Source organism: Megalops cyprinoides, chromosome 15 (assembly GCF_013368585.1).
Source record: "Megalops cyprinoides isolate fMegCyp1 chromosome 15, fMegCyp1.pri, whole genome shotgun sequence".
NCBI classification, from domain to species: domain Eukaryota; kingdom Metazoa; phylum Chordata; class Actinopteri; order Elopiformes; family Megalopidae; genus Megalops; species Megalops cyprinoides.
Genome location: NC_050597.1, coordinates 20,064,053 through 20,090,579, shown reverse-complemented (window position 1 = coordinate 20,090,579; position 26,527 = coordinate 20,064,053). Strand labels below are relative to the sequence as shown.

Here is a 26,527-nt window from a genome sequence, read left to right as displayed (position 1 = left end):
GGCTTACACTCATTTAATAGACACTTAAGGTTTTGTTTTCAGGTGTTTCTGGATTCTCTGCACCCCTACTCCCCATCCTGCGTGGGATTTTCTGTCTGATCCAGAAATCCCCTCCATTGTTCATTCTTCCTCTCTCCATTGTTCGTGATCCCGTCTTTCACTCTAACGACTAATAACCAGCCAAATTATTAATGTGCCTACATTCATTCAAGGCATCTTGAATTCACTGCATTTAGAGAACCTCCATCTTGTAAACGGAATGTACAGGGAAATAACTGCCGTGACCTGCTAACATCTAACTTTCAGTTTCTCAGGTAATCATGTGAACATGGTCATGTGACCCATTATTTGGTTTCATTCTGATAGACAGTTTTCGTATTTGATGCCCACATTCCTCACATCTCTCCTGCATGTGCTCAGTTATTTCCTCGAACGCATACACAGACATGCATTGTTAGTTCACTTTCTCACTCACAGGCATATTAAGATAAAAACAGGTGTTTACAGCATGCTCAGATGGGGCTCTGGCCTCAAACTCAGCTGCATTCAAACTGGATCTAAAACAGTTTTCCATATTTGTTCTCTTAAGAATGTCACTTTCCTTGCTCTTTTCCGTACATGATCCATGTACTGAAACCCTGTTTGACACTGTTGCACTTCTTCGTTTGCAAGTCCATGCAGGGAAGAAACCACAGCTGATGTGCACAACAGAGGCAGACAGAGAAAATCTTCGCGCGGACATGTCGTCATGTTCCAAAAATCAAAAGCCTCTTCAATGATTACACAGAATCAGATTCATTTGAACCCGACGTTTTTATGAATTGGATTGATCAATCTGGTAACTGAGTGTTGCATTCTTTACGCCCGGATACAGATTGAAAACCAACAAATGCAGCATCAATTTTTGTGTTTCTGACTCTCCCCACATGATAGGGGGGGATTGGATCGTCCTGCACTACTTTCAGGTTTGGCAGCATTGTATCCTGGGAGTGAGACACTCAAAACACGTTGTAAGCAGTCACAATACCCCCAGATTTGGAACCTCAACATACAAATGTGCATGATACTTCTGTGTGTGTGTGTCTGGGAAGAGGGGAGGTCATAGTCATCCTTACACATTAAAACATCCTCCCACTTGAGAGCAATGGCAGGCCACACGCCACAAACCTCACAGCTGACCACACGCCTTCCTCATGCCCGGGGCAGAGAGCAGCAAGAGAGAGAGGGAGAGGGAGAGGGAGAGCGAGAGAGAGAGAGAGAGAGAGAGAGAGAGAGAGAGAGAGAGAGAGAGAGAGGGAGAGAGGGAGAGAGGGAGAGGGAGAGGGAGAGAGAGAGAGAGAGAGAGAGAGAGAGAGAGAGAGAGAGGGAGAGAGGGAGAGAGGGAGAGGGAGAGGGAGAGAGAGAGAGAGAGAGAGAGAGAGAGAGCAACGTGAAACATCTGTGCATGGTGGACACGCTCGCTCACGCCCTCCCTCTCCACTCTCCCAGTTCCACTCCGGCCCATAGGGGCCCTGCTGGTCTACAACACATGCTGCCTATTAAACCTCTTTCTTTATGTATAGCCTGAACAGCCTATAAGCCTATATGTTACTTTTTTATCATTATTACCATTGAGTTACTTGGCAGTTGCGGTTGTCCAGGACGATTTACAGTACATGGCTTCTTTTTTTTGCATATTGTTTTTGCATATTATCCATTGTCCAGTTAGATATTCCATGTGGAACCCAGCAGAAACCTCTTTATTTACCAATATACTACATTGCTTCTTTTATGACCTGTCACTCTATTGCAGTGTCAGGCTGTACACACAAGAAATAAGAGAAAACTTACCATTAAACTGACATTATCCTCAACCCGTTCTTCACTTTTTAAAAAAAAATTGATAGGTTTATCCAGTTGTAGTATGGACTGTTTGTTCTTTTTTACTTTTTAAACACCAAAGATTCATAAGAAAATTAATTTGACATATTTTGGTTAGAAACGCAATTGCATTAACAAAAAAAAAAATCCACGACCTTTCACGTGCACAATACATACAGGACCTGCTTGGTATCCTTAACAAGGACCCATATAAGGAATTATTTATGTTTAAACACATGTTATTTCTATTATGCTTTTTAAATACAAAATCACAGGATACTTCCATTCCAAAAGAAATATTTGCAATGCCATGTTAAAGCGTAACAAATATTCTTGCCAGATATGTTTTGTTTTTTTTAGTCCATAGTACCAATGGACATGCAGAAGAATAACATAAGTGATATGCCTTTTGGAGACTGTGCAATCTCACATCATGCAAATACTACTAAATACTAATAGTAATAATACTACTACAACTAACTACTAACACTAAGTTTGATTCAGAGAAAACTGAAAGGACACACAAAGGAAATTCAATCACCTCATCTGATCACCACAGGAAAAATAGAGGCGAGGGAGACCAAACTACCCCCCCCCCCCCTTACTCCCTATGGAGGGAGAGCTCGGGTCGGGATGAGAGAGTAACCCCCCCACCCCCCCCCCCCCCAAACCATCCCACCCAGCATGCCCTGTCACTCCCCCAATACGGCAGCGTAATCTACTGTGACAACAAACAACTGGCACAGAGGAGGGGGGTGACCGTGACTCTTCACACCAAACCGAGAGAGACAGGGAGGGTAGGGGGCAGAGAGGAACAGAGGGGGGACAGAGAGGAACAGAGAGGGACAGAGAGGGACAGAGAGGGACAGAGGGGGACAGAGGGGGACGGAGGGGGGACAGCGCAGTAGAGTTTTCTCTCCATTTCAAGTACAAAAAAATGCAAACAAAATGCTAAGACCCAAGCTTCCCCATCAACAAAAGAATATTAAGGTTTAGGATTGGCCTTTTTAAAAATGTATTTCATTTTGAATATGGACCAGCTACATTGTCTTCATCAGTGTATCAGTGAGAGGCCAGGGAAGTATTTCAATGATAAAATGCTCAAGACACTTTCAAAAAATGCCCTGGCCTTCCACATTTTTAAAAAACAGAATATTGGTTGACATGGATGGGAAAAACAGAAGTGCAAATACATACAGCAAAAAATCATTAACTTTAACAACAGTGCAATACATTGCAAAAATGTTACTGTTGTATGTCTCTCTGTGTCTCTCTACTGCCTACATTCTTCCCAGATCATGGCTCTTTTATGTCCCTTTTGGTCCATGCCAAGCAATACACTGTTCAACCAAACCATCAGTCAACGAAACCCAGCAAAACTAAACAGAAAGCACTTTATTTGTCACTGTTAATTATGATTAAGGTGGCCGAGAAATGGTGGCCACTTAGTTATCTAAAGATATTTCAAGGAGTAATCGCCTGTTGGTGGTAGTGCCGAGCAGCGTGCCAAGTGTGACATGCAAGCACCTCTGCATGGGGCTCCGAGCCTCAAAGCTTTAAACAACACAGTGAAAAACATTTTAAGCGCTTTGTGTTGTTATGGTAACCCCTGCTGAGGACGGACTCGAAATGAGACCCTCGGCAGCAATGCCTCAGTTCACAGACGGCACATGTCAGAAACCTTACAGCATGAAAATGAACTGCCTATATTGCACACAGGAGATACATAAGATATGCGACCATTGTTTTCTGTACTTTTTAAAAAAAGGAATAAAAAAAGACAAAAAACAAACTGTTTTTAAAAGTTTTGAGGGTAGGCTGTGTTTAACTCAGTTATGCCAGAAACCCGCCTCTGAAAGAGAGAAGGGAGAATCAAATTCTATGCATATGCCCTGTGTCTGTCTCTTAGATCAATAAATTGCTTGCATTCATATTTCATTGAATTTCGTTTACTGTTCCCAGTGGCACTGCTCTTTTGGCAAGGGTCTGTCTTGTAAATTCTTCTGCAAAACTGGTGTAACCTCTCTTCCCAGTTAAGTATATGTTATTAAATATTTCAACCAAATGTGAAGCCGACTGAAAGCGAGAACTGGAGGTTATCTGGACCTGCAGCCTGACCAATTTGGAGATTATGTGGATTGTGAGACTGATTGAATTTGAAGCTTTTTTTTATTGTGAGGCTTATTGAATTTGATGCTTTTAAACTTTTTGGTCAATTTTAAGGATTTATTGGAGTTAAACAAAAAGAGAAGAACAAAAATGCAAATTGAAATAAAACAAGGAACACAATAAAACAGCAAAACAACATAAAGCTGAGTTAAAAATGAAAGGCATAATTTTCTGTGCCCGTAATATACAGTATATATGTGTAGAAAGACAGAAAGACAGAAAACAGCCTGGGGCTTACGATACTATTGGCCGGGGAGGGTGGGTGGAGGGGCTGTGGTTCCTGCTATCCATTTTAGAGTTGTCAAATATATAATATTTGTTATTGACGGAAATTTTTTTGAAACCATTCGTGGCCTTGGCAGCGTTGTATTTTTTGTGATCATGCCAACACAGCACACTTGTAGAAACCAAGCACATTGAAAAAGAATGAACAAGAGTGAAAGTGAAGGAACCAGAGAGAAGAAAGCGATGAGAACATGCAGCCGGTGAAAGGAGTTGATCAAAGGGTGTGAAAACATGTCGCCCTGCGTGCCGCTTCACTCCACCGTTTCTCTTTGAAATGAAAAGGAGCAAATTGTACACCCAGGGGTCTAAGAGAGAGGGAGGGAGGGAGAGAGAGATGGCAGCCATTTGATATGCAAACACCGCTGCTGTGTTTATTTTTTTCACATTCAACAGTGATAAATCCATTAAGAGGGTAAATAGTGACCAAATCTTTTCACCCCCCAGAAAAAAAAATAAATAAAAAATAAAGGACCTCTGACAACTTTTTCCACAGACGGCCAGAGAGTGTTTTTTTCTACGAGGCGGTGCACGGGAACAGTTTCCCAGTACGGACTTCAGTCATGTGATGAGTTCTTTTTACCCTCTGGTCCTTTAGAATTCCAGGCTTTCAGAAAGTCCTGAGCTCACTAGACCTGCCAAATGAAATATGTATCTGTCCAAATCGCATGACTCGCATTCATCTCGTCGCCGCGCTCTCGGCTGGCGTGCAGTAACGCTCGTCTGGGTCTGACAAAACAGCATTCGCGTAGCGCCGCGTTCAGCCCTCGGTTTGAAAGAGGCCGAGCTTTGCGGGGTGCTGGAACAGGGAGAGAACGGTGGAGCAATGGCTGGCTCTAGCACCGGCACTCTGGGGCCTGCAGGTTGTGGAGTTCGAACGCTGGCTTCTCCCCTGGCCTGGAAAAAAGGCGTGTGCTAAACAAAAGAGGATTTGGATCGATATTTGTGCAATGGGTCCAGCCCCCCGAACCCTCTCTCCCTGTTAAGGGTGTGTGGTTCGCGGCATGTAGTATTTACTGTGCAGAATGCTCTCTCCACAGGGCCTGCACCGTCTGGGTGCCAGGGTTACCAGGTTGGCTGGCCGGTGGGTGAGCTGTTCCTGCCGTGTCCCAGGCTGTCAAGGGATGTGAGGCCATGTGTCCCCACCGAGGGGGAGTCGGGGGGCCCTGATGGGCCCTGTAGCCCGTGACCGGGCAGACTGTCCCCCATCCCATCTCCCCAGACTTCCCCCACCCCCCTCCCACTCCCTTCCTCTCCTCTCATTAAAACATGACAACTATACCATTTTTATACCATTTATACAAATGGTATAAAAATATACCATTTGTACCAACTATACCATTTATCAGATTGCTGTTATATTGTTGATTTAACCAGTGGCATTAGTAGAAGGAATGGTAACAAAGGAGGGAATAGAGTGCATTTAAATATCCAGCTTTTTAGATTTATTTTATCTTGGAGTAGGACTATTGTTGCAGTTTTCTAAAATCTTTATCAATCTGTTTACAGTGGCAACACAAGACTATGTGCAAAACAATCCTATTACAGCAAGAGCCTCTGTTCCCAGAAACCCTGCCTACAGGTCTCTGGAGCAAAGTGTGTATTTGTTCATCATTTCAGACGCACAATGTTTAGGATACCTCGGTGCTCAAATAACAATAAACAAGCATCATTCGCCACCCTACCCCAACTCACAAGCTAATTAAATTCACAGCAAACTCTCTCAACATTTCCTCTGAGGGTTTAGAACTTGAAATCTGGGATGTCTGAATTTGTGAGGAGTTAAGACCTTACAGATTAGCATCGGGAGGGTGTTGGAGAGGGGAACAATGAACGGTGACCCGGTCAGCTCAGCGGTCTCTCAGGAGAGCTCCAGGAATCTGACGATAAGCCCCCCTACCACCACCACCCCTCCCCAGCCTCCAGAAATACACACACACACATACACCACTGCCAAACTTCAAACAGCATGGCCTTAATCGCTCCCTCATTGTAGGGAGGGGGAACACCCTCATACACACCCTACACCCAGCATCAACAGGGGCCTCTGCAGGGTGCACCCCCAATCTTAGACAGTAAGTCTGTACCAGTCCCTCAGAGACGGGCCACAGAGAAAGTTCCCCCCACACTTCGCCTGCACCCCCCCCCCATATGTAGACTCAACAGGAGGGACACAGGGGGACTCACAGGATGGTGTATATCACACTGTGTATGGCCACTTCCTCACTAATGTTTACTCAGAGGTATGAACATCTATCATCAGCAGAGGGTCCAGTAGAAGAGCACTGAATGTACAATGATCTCCATAAGTAGAGCCAAGAAACAAACAGTACTCCATAAGTCTGGGACCATCACATTTGAAATGTTGTTTTCCATAATTAACAATGTCTATGTGGATGTTCAAAAAGGTCAGTTTTGGCAACTTTTATCAGTGAGCATGTGCTTTCAACAACACAAACAACCTCATCCAATTATCAAAAGACATCCATACATTTCCACACCCATAGCGTCGTAAATGCTGACATGGCAAAAGCAGGTACACTTTGCCTGTAAGATACCTTGTGTTTTGGACGCACTGGATTTTGTCCTGATAGCAAAGGTGGCCTGCACCAGCACTGGATGAACGGTACGACTCTGCACCGCGGCCCGATGGGGCCTCTGTCTCCCTGCCTAATCTGTTAATGTATTCCCGGGGTCAGAGTGCTTCCCCCCGAATCAATGGAGGGATTTACTCAGCTCTCCCCGGAATGCGCCCCATCCGCACTCCTCTTGGGGAAAAACATCCACCTCTGTTTTGCCACGCCGTTCAATTTTCCGCAGGATGTAACCGCAAAAAAACAGGAGTTGGGGGGGGGGGGGGCGAGAGGTGCACAGTTCCCGCTCTTTAATGCTCGTGGTGCCCCAGCAGCCCATAAAGAATCCTTTTCCATCTCTCCCTCTCTCTCCCTCTCTTTCTCTCTCATTTTTGGTTGTTGTTGCCAGAGGTCCCTCCTCGTGAAGCAACACTTCCAGACACGGATTCAGCCTGACCGTGTTTGGAGACAAAACTCAGAAATCACTCCAAATCTACAGCGCAATTTGGGCTGTGAAGACTGCTGGCTCAGAGAGGGAGAGTAAATAAAGAATATGGATGGCGGCAGAGAGTTCTACATTGGGTCTCGGGGGCCTACTTTCTGGTGGTGCTGAATAAACACCCCGCCAGAGCCCAAAGCAAAGGGAGACTCCTGCCTGGACAGGAGAAGTCTGTAAGCACTAGTGGCGCAGAGGATGTCAACACGGCGCACAAATGTGTGCATACATGAAAACATGCATGCAAACACGCATACACGCATACACGCATACACACATACACGCATACACACATACACACATACACACATGCACACATACACACATACGAACATCACAAAAGAAGTTCCAGTAGTGCATTGAGCTGTGAAAATATTTATGAGCTTTTGTGAACAAATTCAAACTGTAATTTTTGATCGCCAGTTATGTGTTTGCCTCAGACATTTGCTGACATAAGCAAACAACCCAGAAATTCTAATAGGAAAACTGGAGTGGCCAGCAGACAGATAGTGTGTGTGGCCAAGAAAAGGATGAGGGGAGTGAAATAGCTAGCCATGTGTGTAAGGGGAGAGGCACACAATGTCAGTGTTATGTTTCAGCACATTTTGGTCATTGAAGCTGGCCAGACTCATCCTGCCACGCTTTTTTCCACTGTAAATAATTGTCAATAGAGACTGTTGGTAAAGATTTATTTGATCTACAAAATTCTCATTGACTTACCTTTCAAACACACAGAGAAGAATGTCAGAAATAAAACATGAACACAGTGTGAATAAAAGTTTTACAGAACTGGGAGCCATAAGGCCACGACAGCGCAGGTGAGGTTATCCTGTAAATAGAACATACAGAGCAAGTAAAGGGTGGCGGTTAGAGTTCGTAACGACGGAAAAATGACTCACAGCCCTCTCTCGTTCTGGATTTCAATATGAAATAAAGTTTTTTTCTGTTAAATAAAATCTTTCCATCTCAGCGTTATCAGTGGTGGGGAGGAATGCTCAGACTGATCTCTCTCTCGCTCTCACTTTCTCTCTCTCTCTCTCTCTCTCTCTCTCTCTGTATCAGACACATGTGGAGGATTTACGGGCCTGATACCCTGGTCCTCCGCCACCTTCGTCTGCGGCGAGTCCCTTCAAGGGGGTGGGGGTGGGGGTGCAGCCCGGCACTTCTCGTAAATAACAGCCTGATACAGGAGGACGGCATGACCCAGACACTCAGGCAGCTACACTGTCCTCCACCCAGAGACTCGCAGGATACAAGACTCGTTACCAAGACCCTCCACACATTGTGCAGTCTGGGCTTCACGTGACTGCTGCTGTCCAGCCAGCTCGGGCACGAGACTGCCCCACCCCAAAGACTCCTCCTCCACAGAAACTGCAGTCTTTTCCATCATGGCGGCTGCTCTCTATCCGACGCAACCCCAGACCAACAAAAGGAAGATCACCTCATTAATACTAATACTACACTCCTCCCACTCACACTCTGCATAATAATAAGCCCCTCCCCCTCAAACTGTCCCTCATTCCTGAGACCCCTCCCTTATGGGGATTGGGGTTCCCCCCACCACACAGGCTATTTACATACTACAGAGACAAGTCCATGCATATTGTCATATATTCACACAGTTGTATTAGTTTCTGCAGATTTTTATACTCAATTACCGTTTCCATTTCGATGAGACAGATAACCATACAGATCTTAAAATCTTAAAATCCCTTTACCCGACACACACCCACACACACACACACAAAGTATTACAAAAGCACAGACACATACATCCACACACTCAAACACCATAAACGAATGGACAGACTTTTTGCTGCACTCCGATTCTGTCAAGGGTGAGGGAACGTTCATTAAAACACAGCTGTGCTGGAGGTTCATTCTCATTTATCAACAAAAACAATGATTCATTCCATAGGATAAATATTGTCCATTGTCTGTTGTCTAACTCGTCTTGTTTATTAATGTGTCGAATCCTGGCTCATGCCATAGCGGGGGGCTGGGGGGGGGGGTCAAGTCTGGAGTTATATAAACTGTTGACAGCCAATTTGTTGTGTACTTGAAGTTCACGTACCCCTGTGGAAGATAGGAATTTCAGTTTTGACATTATCTTTTGACATTACTACATGCTCCCATTTCATCTACATGGACATTACTTCTGTATACTGTACAGTTTCTGAGCTTCTCTTGAGCATTTCTTTTTCTCTGTGCTTTTCTCCAGTCCCTCCACTCTCATTCTTTCTCTCCTATCTTTCTCTGTCTGTTCTTTTCCATCATCAGCCCTTTGCCATCTCTCTCTCTCTCTCTCTCTCCGTTTCTTACTAAAACTCGTATCTGTCTCTGTGGGTGTGTATCTATGATGCACCAGCCTAATCTGGTTATCAATGAGGAGATGGTGTTGGGGGTGGGGGCAGGGTTAGGGGACACGGTTGGGGTGGGAGTTCGGGGGGTGGCGAGACAGACTTCACAAAGACTTGATCTCTGCATTCAGCTGCCAGCCTGCTTCCTGTCTGTGGGGCTGACGAGGTCAGCAGTTTGATAAACACATAAAGCTCTGAAATTACAGCATGAAGCCCCCTCACTGCTCCTCTGTGCCCCTGGTCTGCTGGTTCCCACACCCTGCCTGCCTGTCACTCCCAATCCACCCCCCCACCATCCCCCCTCCCGTGTGCAGATGACGGGCCATCAGCATCGGAGACAGGATGGCATCGGGCCCGACAGAGCCCTCCCTCATCCCTGCCTCTGTCTGCCACACACACAAAATCACATCCCTCTCTCCTTCTGCCCAAACGCGGTGAGAAAAATCCTCTCTGAGGATAGACACCAGTCTGGGTGTGTGGTCCACTAGACCACAGCTCCGGGCTGCTGGTTAAGGAGGTGGCCTCCCCAGCTTAAGCCCACAACACAACCGAGGCAGATGCCTGTGTTTATGTCATGCTTACTTACAACTTTGTTCACCTGTAATAAATAACTTACTACAAATATACTACCATGTGTTGTTCAAAGAAGGGTACTTCCCCACAATCACCAAGGGGTATAAATCTCAGCCATGTTCTTCAGCTAGGCTACGGACAGTTACAGACTTTGAGTAGTGTATCTTGTAATGCGCCTGGCCTGTACAGTGTGCATTGGCAAGGCGCACTGTATCTGCCTTGGAGGGGAAGACATCATAGACATCCAGTCAGGTCAGTCCTACACACACAGACATCTCTTTCCATCCCTCCCTCCTCTCTTTTACCAAACCACTCTCTCAGCAGTGAAGCCAAGGGGCATGTCAGAGGTGGGGTTTGGGGGAAAATAAGGAGGAAGAGTACGGGTGGGGTGGGGGGGGGGGTATGAGAGGGGATCAGCCTTGCGTGTCATTCCTCAAAGGGACCCCCTCTGACTGGTGAGGGCTGGGGTCTCTGAGGGGACTAAAGATGTCAGTCACGCAGTCCACTGGCCCTTGTAACACAGATGGAGGAAGCCTCTTAGGATTGGCTGGGACAGGCCTGGGGGGAGCGGGGTCTATGAAATCTTCAAATGCCATAAGAGGTCATTTGGAGTCACTGTGATATCACTTTGGGTCCTGAGAATTGAAGGGAAATATCAAGGCAGATCATATAGCAAGCAGCCATCCTGGGGCTCAGGGCAGAAAACTCAGAGGTGAGAGAATGGCTCTGAAAGAGGTTGAAGCTGTGACACGGCCATAACCATCAAAGTGCCCTTCCTGAAGAGTTGTGAGATTCATGTGAGAGAAAATAAGATCTCAGAGGGACCTGTCCATAGCACAGACTTGGGCCATCCAGGCAAACAAAACTGGCAACGTGACACATTTTCTACCTTAGAAATTCCGGCAGAGACATACAGCATGGGCATTCAGGCATTGAGCTGGGATCTGAGGAGGAACTTGCGCATACACTCTCAATTCATTTAGCAGTTTTTGAATTCCTTCCATACTGGGTTTCCTCCAAGGCCTCCTCATCTGTTGGCATTCACCATGCTGTTAAAATGAGGGTCTCTGCCCACCGGGTGCCCATGGTCACACAGACCACATTTGTTCCCCGAAGAAAACCCCAGAGCAAAATAATACCATCAGAACCAGAACCGTTTCCTTCAGGAAAGAACGCTGCGGATAACGTTCGTTACACCGCTCCTCGTTTCCAGCCCTGGAATGCTCGCCCTCCTCGTAAACGTTAACCAAACATTAAAAGAACATTTGCTCTTCATTTAAGTGGTGCACTTAAACTCTGAGGGTCCAAACCTCACACCACCAGCTCACAAATCCCCAAACTTCCCCCTTCTCTCCGCCGCGGTTCTTTTAGGGCTTGTAAGTGAATTAAAATTGCCTTTAAATTAGCCCAGCACTGGATATGAGGGGAAGAGTATGGCGTTGAGGCCTGGGCTCCACAGTAATTGTTGGGCTTTAACTGTTCTGAGCGCCTGTCCGCCAAACGAAACAAGTGGCCCTGCCAACCCCTCCATGTTTATTTCTCTCAATTTTTCTCTTTTTTCTTCTGGTGACATGAAAAAAGTCATATATACAGAATCTGCATTTAATTTAGTGGGCAGCCCACGAAGGCCTCTTTCTCTGTTTCCCCCTTCTCTATTTTTGCGTGCTCAGCAAGTACTCAGGCCAACACAGGGATTTGTGGCTGGTGTTACTCTATACAGAGAATCAGGAAAATTTCTGATTCTCCTGCCAACAAAATTCTCCATGGCAGAAACCACACACAAACCTGCTCAAATCACTGTTAAACACACAGATTTAGGACTACTAGAATCTTTATTTGATTTATGTAAAACTATCCGATCCACTGTTGCCCCCTGAAAGAACATGCACACAGGGCAGCGCTACCCGAATTACTGGAATCATCGCAATCTCTGTCTTTAAAGAAATACGCATGAACTTGAATTGGACTTTTCCAAAACAACTCCCCCCTCATATTCTTTCCCGGTATACCCTCTTGCACTCTACTTAGAGGCACTCACAGGATAACAGGTACAGGTACTCAAAATGACAGGTAGTCACGGTCATCTCCTTTGTTGATGGCCCACAGCAGTCTTTCTGCACTTTTCTCAAACTGTATGACCTGTGCCACACAGGCTTTACCCTCCCCAAATCTAAGACAAGACCAAAAGCCAGGTAACCCTCCATGAAGATGCTGACAACAGGTCATAACTCTCTCTCCCCGCTGAAGACAAATCGTAACTCCTTTAAAATACATGAGTCACAGAGGAGCACACGACCAAAACAAGGGCAGAATTTTGGGCCCTAGTCTGAGGCCTCCGTTTGGGGATTTGTCAGTGAGTCAGAGGCTTTGATTCAGAGCAACGGTGGAGCTGCGTGACTCACACGCACGTCTTATTTCACAGCCTTTTCGCCACACCAAGACGTGCCATTTGACTCTGGAGAAGCCCGGTTTCTCCTTTCAAAGCCACCGTTCAGCCCTCGGTCCAAGCCCGGCCGCTCCAATTGAGCACTGCAAAGTCCAGGACCAACGGTGTGGGGGGAGTCTGGGTTCTTTGAACAGCTCTGTATGTTTTTAATGTGGTTTGGAAGCAGGACTCTGGGAGAGAAGACAGTTTCTGACACATCCAGTGCTTATGCTCGGTTTGATTTATGGGCCCTGCGGTCAGAGCTCAGACTGGTCCCATCATCCCGGGATCTGAGACTCACAGCAACATGTCATCCATCTCCAGAGCAGCTAGTGATTAGCCAGCTGAACCTAAGACTTTTTATGATCCATTTACCTAAAATATGCCTTTATCCCAAGTGAACATACATAACTTAGATATTCCCTCATTTATTTGTACAGCTAAAAATTTCTGGCAAGTACCTTCTTCAAGGTTGCATTAGCACTTTCAATTCTAGGATTTGAGGCAACGATATTCTGTGTCCAATGCAGCAGATGCATTGTAGCATCACATGCTTCTTGCAAGTTATATGATGTGGACTTTAGCCACGGTGCCAATCAAAAACCTTCTGGCTTCATGTACAAAACATGAAAAGTAACCGAAATTATTTACAACCAAATCCATATGTGCCTCCACCTCTATATTCCGAATGTTTCATACATCAATGCCTGTAGCCTGCTATCAATAGCTTACTATTTCTCAATGTAGTCCCCAACCTGTAAGTACTTTAGATGCCCTGGGGCTCATTGCTAGGTTCTGCAGGAGAGACCACAAGCCTTTCCGGTGCAGGCCCACTGCTGCACCACATGTTGGCTCTGTCCAGTAAAACCTATTTGAGGCCAGGGCCCTGCAGCTTTTCCCGCACTCTTTAAATGACTAACGGTCCCAGAACTCACAAGCGTGGTCAAATTGTCTTGGTCATGGAACAGACCCTAAAAAATATTTGTTGAGTCAGGTGTGGTAGGATCTGCATTGCTATCCATCAGCGTGTAACTCTGGTTCTTCTCACCATCCACAATTTCCCATTAATAAATACGTGAGGTAATGTGAGGGTGGGGGTACACTGTAATGGGCTAGGAGTCTTACCATTTTCCCGGGCTGCAATTGTTTTCAGAACTGGTCAGACTATGGGAGTCACAATTGAATGCAAAGGTTACTTGTTCCTCTTTATCTGCAAGACAGATAAAGACAGATGTTGATTGAATCCGCCCGTTAGACTCTTGTGCCTTGCTTCATAGTGGGGAATGTGAAAGAGAACCCCGATTCACACAATCTATGAGGAAGTTAATGAAAATAAGCCGCGTAAATTACAGTCTGGACTGTATGCAGCCTTTCACAAGTGCTCCAGCCAAGAGGAAGAGGCCCTCTCTGACGTGTCTGTGTTTCATGGTGGTGGCTTGTCTCCGCCAAACTGAGGAGGTAGGGAGGGTGCTGGATGGGGTTGAATGTTTTGGCGGGAGATTTAGCACAGCAGCTTACACCCCCCCCCCCCCCCCCCCAAACCCTAACCCTAAAACTCTAAAACCCTAAAACCTTAACCCTAAAATCCTTACCCTAACCCTAAAACCCTAACCCTAACCCTTACCCTAAACCCCTAAAACCTTAACCCTAAAACCCTAAACCTAACCCTAAACCCCAAATCTTAAATGGCCCCCTCGGCACCCTCTTGTGCAGCTGTGAGCGACATGCTCGATAGCTGCCAGTGAGGAAAAATATTTGTCTTTCTAAGCATTTCTGCAAATCAGCGGCTGCAGGGTGGTAATCAGTGGATGTCTGACTACAGCCCAGGGATTGGCACAGTGCGGAAAACACATAAACCCATGCACTCTAGCACATATGCACCTACACGCATGCTCCCCGCACACTTCCAAACACGCACAAAGCCCATTCGCAGTAGGACATCCACACGCGCATGCACATGCCCCCACACGCATTTACACACATGCACAAACTAAACTCTCCCCCTAAAAGCCTGAGCCTCTGATCCCCCAGTTTTATCAGCCCAATAAATTTCGGGCTTAAGACGTTCTGATGCAGTGCGGAGCTTGAGACATTTTTGACATTTCTGAAATGCATCGCTAATCAGGAATGGTAGTTAAAGTCAGCGAGCGTGTATAAGTGTAAGTGAGACGAGAGGGAGAGAGACAGAGGGAGGGAGAGAGAGAGAAAGACATTCAGTCAGTGTGTGACTCACATTGTACAGAGGTCTGTATTTGATTTAAGAAATTTGGGAAATTTATTCTGACAGAGTTATTAAATAAATCTAAAGGATATGCTTTTTCATTTTCAAAAAATGAATTGCAAGTTATTTAACTATATTGTAATAATACAAAAAATACAGATAATTCATGTAAGGGGTGAGTTAAAGATACCAAGTTATAATGAATACAGTGATGTCATGCTCCAAAAATTTTTAACACTATAATATACACAATCAAAATTATGATTTAGTCATTCTGATCATTTCTTTTTCTTGGGTGGCTTACAGTGCAGGGAACATTAATTACCATGAGAATATACTGAAAAGATAGATTTAAAAAACTGAAATATTACATTTATTGAATTATAGCTACATTAAGAAATATAAATCTGTTCCAGTTAAAAACAATAAAATTAATACATTTATGGGGGGTGTGAATACCATAAAACTCAGAGAGGGAGATTTTAGGTCAATACTTGCATAGACAATACACGTCAAATGGAAAGAACACTGTTCTAATGATGTGGTTTTTCCAATAGTTGAAGTATATATAGTAAAATTTTGACACTTCTTTACTATGCTTTAAAATTCAGAAAAAAAATCAAATGAATGCAAAACAAATAAATAGAAGAAGCACATTAAATCAATCAGAAATGAAAACAGCGTTTGAATCGCTCAGTGTGTTGCAAAATTTAACTAGCCCCTCTGGAACTGTGTAGCTAGAACCGGTCGTAAATGTCAGTGTTTTCATAATTCTAATTATACAGATATTTTCTGCCCTTATTCTGTAAACTGGAGGCCAAGTCCCCCCCCCAAACCCAGCAGGTTGCCGTGGCGATGCCAAGCACTCCCTGAAGAACAACAGAAGCATTCACTGGAGCAGAGTGGAAGAGACTGAACGAGACGGGGGGGGGAGGAGGAGGGATGAATTCACCTCCACCTGAAACCTCAAACTCAACAAGGTTTGGCCTGGGACCACTTTTGGAGCAGGTCCTTCTGAGAGAGAAGAACACACTCTTTTAAGTCTATGTCATTGTTCCATTCAGCACAGTCCTCATTAATATTCTAATTCTGGTGACAGTTTGTGTCGGTGGAGGAGGGAGGCAGAGAGACAGTGAAGAAGACATAGGAAAGAGTGAGCGTGGAAGGGAGACAGAGAGAGGGATGAAAGGTGAGGGAAAGCAGTGGTAGTACTGTTATTAGCGTTAATATTGTTATTCACTTATGTTTCTGATTGGTGTTGTTTGTTGATTTATTTCATGAATGTTTCTCAAGTGCAACGTGCACTCTACACGTCATGCCAATGAAGCATTTTGAATTGAGCTGATCTGACAAGGGAGAAAAAGGGGGTGAGGAAGAGGGATGGATAGAGTAAAGGAACAGCAGAGGGAGAGGGTAAAGAGCCCTGAGGAGAGAGGGATGGAGAGAATGGGTGAAGGAGATGGGAAATGGGAAGGAAAAGCCTTGTGCTGACCATTCTGCAGCCAGGCATTACCATGAGAGCACATGACAAAAGAAAAAAAATCCACTCTTACTCCTCTTACTGTATCTACTCTGGTCATCAAAACTCAGACACGAGCCTGAATCTGTGTTCACTTATCCTGTTAATATCTTGGACAAATCCCTCAGGGACTACAGAAAGCTCCACAGTGATGTCATTTCATTCATTTCAGAGTTGGTGGATATCTTGCTCACTTTAAGCAAAGCAAAACTTCTTTTTTTCCCCATTTTAAAGCAACTTCTACTTTCAGTCACCCATAGCAAGGTGACACATTTCCACAGGAGAGAGGGAGGGAAGAATAAGAGGGAGGGGAGGATGGGAGGGGGAGAGAAAAGCATGGCGGCAGTGAGATGAATCTCTCTGACAGCACGCTCTGATCCCGGGCGCCCTCTCATCCCTGCGCTAATCCCCAGGAGAAAGGCTTGCGTTTCGGGTGCGACGTGCCTAATCCGCGGGCCTCCGCTCACAAAGGGATCCGTGCGCTTCCTGTGGTCTGTGGTCCGGAAGTTTCCATGGGTCCCGGGGGCTTGTGTGAATGCCAGCGCGAGCATGCAGCGGGTACACAACGTACACAACGGCCGAGGAAACACATACACATAAACAACCAGGGGAACACGCGCACCTACACAACAGCCTGGGAAACATGCAAGGGGAATACACACAAAACTGAGGAAAACACACACACACAACTAAGGGAAACACACACACAAAACTGAGGAAAACACACACACACAACTAAGGGAAACTCACACATACAACTGAGGAAAACACACACACACAACTGAGGAAAACACACACACACAACTAAGGGAAACACACACACAAAACTGAGGAAAACACACACATACAACTGAGGAAAACACACAAAGACGCATACACACCTACACTGCCTGAGTCAGCCTCATCAGCGTTTTTATCTGAAAGCTGCTACTGACACACAATGGAAAGTAGAAGAGGTTCAACATACTGACAATGTTTACAAACAGGAAACTGAAGAGAAAGGACAGCCGTTCAAGGAAACCCCTGTTATTTTAGTTGCCTCAGTCTTCTGAGGTTTGTTTAGGTAGGTGCTTGTGGTCCTACAGTAACACTTTGAACCATGCCTTTTGTAGTTGAGTCAGAAATGTAGACGAGGCACTCACACAAACCACAATTGCTGAGTAACAAGTTTCTGGAGGGTTTTCACTGCTGCACACTTGTAGCCCAGCTCACACCAACCATGCTAGCCTATCACAGCCTTCTCACTGCTTCTGAATGCCATGGTGATTTTGCCTACATGGTGTCCAGGGAAAGCTGTATCTGGTATAGAGCAAGAGATGCAGAGCTACAATGGATGGCTGCAATAGCCACAGGTATACAACACTGTGTTTAAAATGTAAGTATGGATGCTGTTAAGATTTCAGACAGGGTGAACTACAGGAAGATGTGTTTGGGAGGAAATAACACCTTCATAACCATAATGTGTGAATGGGTTACTTTCCTCTCTGGGCTTCATCCCTGGACTGTAACAGCGCCTCACCCTTCTGCTTATACAAACAGCATCAGGATGTGCAGGGGCCTGTCTGAGCTGTGGCTTTAAGCTGCAAATATTGTCTTTAAGCCTGCTAAAATACATCAAATTAAAGTTTTACCAAAGTCTAACAAAAGGCCTGTGAGTACACCACACCCTCCCCTCTGAACACCTGGGGGTCTGCCCCCTCCCAAATGGTCCCCCTTCCCCCTCAAACTCCACTCCCAGTCAGCCCACATCTACACACTGACCTTGAAGTCTTTTTTTTGAAATGTTTTCTTTTACTCTATTTAAAAACCTAATAGTACTTAAAAGCATCTATAGATTTTACAGTGTTTCAACAATTAAACAACTGAAACATTAAGCTGAATAAGAACCACACAGGGTGTGGCCTGCTGAGTAACTCATACGTGTTCTGTAATTGATTAATTTGTCTGTGTTTTTGTGTTTGGACTCAGCACTGTCTACAGGCAGACATGACATTCTAGGGGTTTATTACAGCGTGAAGCTGCAGGTAACAGAGAATGATCCTATACATGCACCCGCAGTGAAATATCACACCCTTGGCCATCTTTCCTTCTTGTTTTCATGTCTTTGCATTCTTTCGTTTCCTTTTTGGACCCTTGAAGGTAACCAGCTGGCCCCACCGTATCCGAGCGGGAACGCGGCCGTAAATCTGCGCGGATACGAGCGGCGGAGCAGGCGAGGGGACGGTGTGCAAACACGAGGCACATCCTCTCTGCTCTTGGCTCGGCGCTCGCTCCCCTCTGCCTGGGGAGCGCGAGGCAGCCTCCCTCAGCATTTTACCAGCTGGAGGCGCAGCCCCCCGCACACTCCTCCGATCTCTGACCTTCCGAGAGACAGCCGCGCTGCAGACGGCCGCTCGCTCCCCCTCTCCTCTCGTTCAACATGCCCCCAGGAAGAGATGCGTCTTCCTTTTCCCGGGTCCAATTCTTTGCTTACCCTTAAAATGTAAAATCAGCTGGACTTCCTTTTTAGGGGTAGCGCAGCGCAGAACCCTGCGCATCTCAACCTTCCAGTTCCAGGAAAAGGCCATCTGAAACATGATATTGGATTGTAGTCATTATCCTGCTAAATCTAATGATCTATTAGATCTACTGATCTAACAGAAGGAAAAGCTGCAGAAGCTATAATATAATCAGCTGTATCTTGCCGTATGTTTATTTAATCTGTCAAGTAGTGTTCTGAAGGTGTCAGCTGAAAAGTTAATGGGAGTTTGGAGATCGCAGTTCTGGAATGAGGTCTCTCTGAGAGGGGGGTGAGAGGCACAGCGTAACTGAGGATAAGCTGCAGTGGCAGGGGCCCGCAAGATGCTGGAGTCCGAGACGGAGCGCCGGGAAAGCGTGGCAAATGCGGGACAGACTGGGGCCAGAACTCACCGGGCCTGTGCCAGCACTCTTTTCCTGTATAATTAGCCTGTCATACTGACGCAAACCCCAAACCCCGGGGGTGGGGTGGAGGGGTGAAGGGGGGTTCAATCTCTGGAGGGGATCAGCGTTTTTGCCCCCACTCCGCATGTGGGTGGGGGTTTCTGGGGATGGCTGCTAGACAGTGTGTCCCTGATGAAAGCGGGAATTCAGGCTTTAGCCACAATGGCTGCAGTAAGAATTTCAGCTGACGAGACAGACACAGTGCAAGGGCAGACAGTGTCGCTGCGATAAAAAAGTCACCGTCGGCTGTTGCAGTGGAATCACCTCTGTGTAACGCCTTTTCATTTTTCTTTATCAGCAAACCCCTTATCTACAACAGCAACAACACAGTACATTTCAGACCTTTTCATATGCTGCTCAAAACTTGTACTTATCTCACAGGAGGTGGCCAGGGGTTGGAAGGGTCATCTACTCTGATAGGACAGGACAGATGTTTGTCATTCCATGCTCTGACACATCTGCAACCTTCATAATCATTTAGTTCAATCAGTTCAGCGGCCTCCGCCGGCCGAGCGCCGGGCCGCTGACGAAACGCCACGGCACTTTGATTATTGCCACTGGCGCGGACCTGGCCCCCTGAGGGCTGGCCCGCCTCCACCTTCACCTCCAGCTCCAGGCCCCGTCACCTCAGATCTCCGTTACCTGTTGTCTGGCTGAAATCAAAGCCCAGTCATACAGCAGCAGTGACAGACGAGCGGGCATGTGCGTGTGCGCCGTTCCCTCAGACATCCGCACTCATCCATCCCGTTCTGATAAAAGTGGTGCCGCAAACCCAGCGTAATAGTGTTGCATTGTGGGACGTGAAACACAATAAAACATTCAAGAAGTGTATATTTCATGTCTTTATTTGCATCAAAATAATATTATTAAAAGATGCACAAAAATAATAGGCATTGAAAGCTACAAAATCTCCAAGACAGACAAAAACAAAAAAGCACAATAACACCACAGGAATATAAATGTTTTTGTACATTTTATAGCAGTGAAATAAAAATTAAAAAAACAAAAAAAAACTTAAATCATGTCTAATTGACAAAGTGAACAGTCACAGCTATAGAATGTGGGGCTGCATCTCAAACCATCAACTCAAAACCATCCCTCAACTTTAACTCCTATCAGAAACGCTGATCTCAGATCAGTAAACTCACAAGGCGCTCATCCTTTCACATTACCTTCTTCATCTGAGATCAGTGTTGTTATGGAGAAAGAAGATCATGAGGGGTGGTTTGAAATGCACCCACAGGGTTCACCTTCTTCAGCTCCCTATCCAGTAGCCATTGCTTTGACTTCATGTCTGAGAGAATATACTGATGCTGGGCAGACAGTCAGTGCCCAATAATGTAGACAATTTCACTGTAGCATTATGGGATTGCTCCAGCACTCTATAGTATGGCATAAACTGCACACAGAGATCTGCTTCAGTAATCTATAATAGTGTTACAGCTGCCCGCTTATAATAAACTCACAAACCCTCCAGACCTAGTTGCTGGTTCTCAAGCCTGTCAGTTACTCCCCAGTTAGCTTCTTGCAGCTCAGAGAACCACTTCTGAATAGGAACTTTCTGGAATTATTCTCCAGTTCTTAGGTGTAAAGCCTGGATTGAGTTCCACACTGCTCCCTAGACATACCAACCCTCAGTACCACTGGCCTCTGCTCAGAACTCAACCAGAGGCTGTGGAAAAGCTCCCTGGCTGACCTCTGCCCTGAAGCCAGCGTTACCAGAGGAACTAGGGATGTGAGACTCCTAAAACCACACTCCCATCACTTAAAGGGAGATAGAGGGGTGGACAGACCCAGCAGACAGACGCTTCTCAATCGAGTGTGGGCACAACATTGAGGGTTGTGGTCTTTCTACATGAAGGTGAGATCCAAAGCATCGTTCCAAGTCAACATCCACAAAGAGGTATAGCTCTGCAAACCACAAGGCCAGCAATCAAAGTGCGTAAGAGGTCCCTTTGGAATTAGACAGCTCAGTAACTCACCTCAGCACACAGCGACAGAGGACAACTCAAGAGTCAAAAGATCAGTAACTGTGGATCACCAACATCAATGGCTATTCAAAAATGATTCAGTCAAACAAAGTCTTGTCTTGTAAGCAGGCGTGATACGTGGGTGGTGCGTCTATGCAGTCGGTGTGCGTGTGATGCTAGGGCAGCGAGGTGGGTTTATGGTGAGGCAGGAGACAGGAAAGCACTCGGAGAGACAGACAGCACATTCAGGCAGTGCAGAAAGCGGTGCAATGTGAATGGCTAGAAGGATGTGCGGACACATTTCTGTGAGGCCTGGACAGGAAGACACACACAAAGGGCCCTGCTGCGGCAACCGCTACGCCCGGTAGAGGAGGATCCTCTCCGCGCAGGCCTGTCCCACCAGCCCGGCGTACTGCTCCACCTCCCGCTCGTCGCTCGAACCCTTGCGCTTCCTGGCGTAGGCGGCATAGGGCATCACCATCCGCCGGTACAGCACCAAGGCCCGGCCCAGATCCTTCAGGCTCCGCGCGTCTTCTGGAACACAGAGGCGTGAGCACGGTTAACGTAGCCAGTCAGCCTGTCCCCGCCAGGCTGAACACAACTCCTAACCTATCAGTATCTGCCACTGTCTTTCATTACATTACTGTCATTTAGCAGATGCTCCTATCCAGAGTAACTTACATAGGTTACAGCTCTACATTTAGAGCTGTATTTACCCATTTATACATCTGGATATTTACTGAGACAACTGTGGGTTAAGTACCTTCCCTAAGGGTAGAGCAGCAGTGCCGCAGCAGGGAATCAAACTGGCAGCCCCTCGGTTACAAGCCCTGCTCCTTACCACCACACTACACTGCCACTCCAAATAGTTTTCCAAATAGTCATCAAGCAGTTAAGCACAGCAGTGATCTACGCACATGTACACGCACGCACACACGCACGCACGCACGCACACACACACACACACACACACACACACACACACACACATAGACAAACCCGCGTGTTTATTTTCACTGTAGCTCCTCCCATTTCTGGCACAGCACTCTTGGCTTTCCACTGCGAAACACCTTGACCTCAAACCTGCCCCTTTTAAACCTCACGTGCGACGGGCCATTAAGCGTACCTGGCATGACGCGGCCCTCCACTTGGCGCACATGCTCTCTTTCCACCCCCCTCCTGCGGGCTGCCAGCTATACAAGCAGGACGAAGCATCGCGTGGTGCCCCCACCTGCACCCCCCCCCCCCCCCACCGATTAGCCATCAGGGCTGGCTGGTTTTACGGTCAACAGGACCTCGTTCCTGGTTGGGCCTGAGGCATCGGGGCCCTCATTAGACTCTCGGTAACACGCCAACCCGCTTCCCCGAAGGCCCATGAAGGGAACAATACCTCAGCCCAATGCACGCTTTGTTGAAACTGCTCGCAAAACGTAATAACATACACAACAGCCCCGACCCGAGCGGCCTCCAGGAGCGGGCCAGAGATGATGCTGTACCGCGAGCCCTGCAGGGGTTCTGGGTAATACTACACCTCGTGCGAAATCACACTGAATGCTCAGTCACCCCTCTCGACCCGCAGGCAGCTCCCTGGAACTGCACCGCGAATCTACCGGTCTTACACAGTGTGTGTGCGCGTGGGCGAGAGGAGAACGAACACATTTTAAACCCAAAATAAATCACAACCCCTTTTGGAAACCGACTTCCTCCTTCAGCCGCTGCTATTGTCACCGGAGCCTGCTGGGCTGTGTCCATCTGTTGCCCAGCTGAGTGAGATTTAAGGAGTTTTGGAGTGGTGGTGGGGGGTGAGGGGTGGTAAGTATAAAAATTATTCTCCTTCATCCCTCCCGTGTGGGGGAATCGGCTCATTTTTTCGACCCATTCCTCAAATAACACCACAAAAGCCCCCGCAATCCCTTCCCCGTCATACGGCTTTAGCTGGGAGAGAAACAGAGAGAGAAGAAGAGGGACACTTCCTGTTGCCCTGCTTCTGATTGGCTGCTGGAGTTGGGGACCGCCCTCCTTCGCATTCAAGGGCAGCAGAGTACCAGTGAAGTGGAAAAAACCCAGCAATCCATCAAAGAGACATTAATGAAAAAATTATGAAAAAATGAAAAAAGGGAGAGAGGAGAAGGGGAAGGAGGGAAGGAGGGAGAGGAGGAGAGGGCATCTGAAGCATCTGGCAATGAAAAACTTGCAAGGGATGTTCCTTGTTTTTTTCCTGACTCTTTTCTTCTTCGTGCTTTTTCCAACTGCAAAACACTGTGTTGAGTAAGACTTCCACAGCTTTTGGTGAGAGGAGGTGTCGGAAAAGGTTCACAGGATTTCCCCTGCTTTTTCTCCTCTCATCTCTCTCTAGGCAAATATTTATATTTTTGTTTTTATCCAATTAGAATGTTTTCATCCTCCACTTTTTTGCCAAAAGAAACATAATTTATTCCTCAACCCATAAAATTTACTTTTTTTCTCCAAAATGCTGATTTGTGAAATTAAAGAACTAATTAAATCAGTTTCAACTTTTAAATTCAGAATCAGCAATATCTGAAACATTCGCTTGTGGGCCAGCACCTTGAGAGTATCAACACGTTACATAAGGCATCCATATTTTATAAGGAAGTGAGAACAGCTGAATGGACACTTTTCTGTAAATCTGTTTGAGGATTTGAAGGGCACACGCTCTGGACCGGGGGCATCCCAGCGAGGTGAGCGTGCGGCATTCCCCGGGACAGGCCCGTTAATTTCAGACAGTGCCGCCCCGGTCTGGACGCAAAGACGAACGGAGTGGAGTCTGGCGACTTTGTGTGAAAGAGGAAAAAAAAGGGAAAAATTAAACAACAGTAATAAACAGTGCTTATGAAAAGCTTTTAGCTGCCCAATTAACCTCGCCAATAACACTGAGCAGAGCCGTCAGAGGAGCGGACCTCTCTCTCAGGACAATCTAAACATCCGCTCTGCATATAAACACTGTCTCTCAGCAGAGCTGGGCCCGGGACGCCTGGCTCTCTCTGTCTCCCAGCTCCCGGAAGTTCACTGACACCCTGAGCGCGGGCCCTTTCTCCCGGGTCAGAGGTCACGGGGGACAACGCTCTCCCAGGGAGGTCTGGGGGGGTCGGGGGGTCAGGCAGGAGCGGCGGTTTTGACACCCTGCCACGCTTCTCCGGCAGCAGGGAGACAGGGCCGAGAGCAGACCCTGAAGCCGCAGCGTGAAGTTCGCTCGTTAGCCGCTTCCCTTGGACACTCCATTAAAAGACACTGATCAGATTTACACAGCCCTAGGTCTTACACATCCTTTTAGAAAAGACTTTTTAAAAACTGTGGCAAGACTCTGGGCTCATGAAAGAGTCAAAACGCAAAGAGGATGTTCCAAAAAATCGTGTGTCCCACCTACAATGTGTGATAGAAACTTTCAAAAGTCCCTGTCAAAGGCTTGGTGATAAGGTCACTGAACCCTCCACATGACTCTCTAAGAGACGCCAGGGCCTGGAGGGGTAACAACGGAAGGTCAAACTTTTAAGGGACAGTTCCGACCTCATCGTGAGCTGAACAGACACTGTATATGAGCAACTCGAGCATAAATTTAAAGTTAATATCAGTCCAAAAATAAATAAAAGAAAATGTCTGACCCATGTCTGTACTTGTGTGTCCTCCCCCTTCACTGTAAACCCCCCCCCCCCCCCCCCCAATCTCTCCATCTCCCTATCTCCCTGTTATTTTCCCTTTGTTGTACAGTTGAGGTTTCACATTTTTTGAATGGTACTGTTTAAAACAAACAAATAAACGGTTGGATAGAGGGTGATGCGGTAGAAAAGGATGAGGACAGACCTCTGGCACTGGGACACAGGGAGAGGAGCGGAGCTGGCACTCCGAAAAGGACGAGCGGAGAAAGGGGGCGGGAGAAGGAGAGAGGAGGCTTTGAGCAGGAGCTCGTATATCTTGCGGGAATCTCTCTGTGCTGTCAGAGCGCGATTGTAAAGAGCGCGCGGAACCGCTCTTCCTCCACGCGGCGCGGCTTGGCACCGAGTCGCCCGCGTTTTATGAGCCGCACATACGCTTTCAATAAACAAGCCCCGTTAAAACAGATCAGCCACAGTCGCACTTCTGTGAGACTGTGTGTGTGTGTGCCTGTGCGCGCGTGTGCGCGTGTGTGTGTGTGTGCTTCAGACAGCAGTCATGGCGCCTCACCAGTTTAACGCTCACAGGGTGAGCGGTGTCATTTCTTTACGAGTGTTTACTGGGGGGCGCTTGTGTCTGGGCGCGCGAGACAGCTTTCGAGCCCAGCCGTTTGTTTGGTCGTCTGACGGGGGAAAGCTGTCAGCTTATCGTTTAAACAGACCTCGGGTCCGAGTGAGAGGTCCTGCGCCGCCGCCTCAGGCACGTTACCCATCTGAGCTGAGTTTAGACAAGCGTACGTAAACTTTGGATCGCCGCTCCGCAGACACCTCGTTAAAACCACCCCTCTCCCCGTCTCCGGCCCCCCCTCCCCCCTGCACTGGATTATCCACTCTGGCCGAAACAGACATCACACGGGCCTGTGGTGTGGAGCACCGGACAGGGCGCTGGGCCTCTGACCAGAGAGGATCATGGGTAAGAATCAAAGCAAGGAAAAGCAGAGCAATCTGACGTATTACTCTAGTAAAAAAAAAAAAAAACCCAGATGTAAAAGGTAAGCAAGTCAAAACTTCATACCCTGGATGAAGAGTTGACTCATGTCATGTGATGTAATCAACTGAAAAAGAACCCAAATGTACCAAACATTTGCTTAGCAGACGCCCTCATGGATGGTGACTTAAAGAGTACAAACTGTTTTACACCTTCCGTATTCGCTGTGAGCAGTTTAAACAGCTGGCTTTTAAAGAGGAAATATGGCAGTGGATCTGCTAAAGGGTACAACAACAGAGCTCAAAAAAGCTACACTGCAGCTCTGCTCCGCAGGGCCAGCTCTCCTGAGCTCTCATGACTGAGGTCTGCTGAGTGTACGCAGAGTACAGACAGCCCAGAGCAGCACAGGCAGGCAGAGGCTCACAGACGCATACAGACGGCCCAGAGAAAGCCAGGACAGGGCCCCCAGAGACACACAGAGAATATCTGGTTTACGCCCACAGAGACACACAGAGACACACT

At 46.9% G+C, this 26,527-nt stretch overlaps 1 protein-coding gene across 2 annotated transcripts in view; it reads right to left on the bottom strand.

Annotated features, from left to right (window-relative positions):
* Positions 1–20,504: 20,504 nt before the first annotated feature.
* Positions 20,505–26,527, bottom strand: part of LOC118789957 (arginyl-tRNA--protein transferase 1) — a 64,311-nt gene continuing 58,288 nt past the window's right edge. For both annotated transcript variants that reach the window (XM_036546726.1, XM_036546725.1), the window contains exon 12: positions 20,505–21,943. In XM_036546726.1, coding sequence (XP_036402619.1) covers positions 21,765–21,943 — 179 coding nt within the window. In that variant the 3' untranslated portion in view covers positions 20,505–21,764. The remainder of the gene's footprint in view (positions 21,944–26,527) is intronic.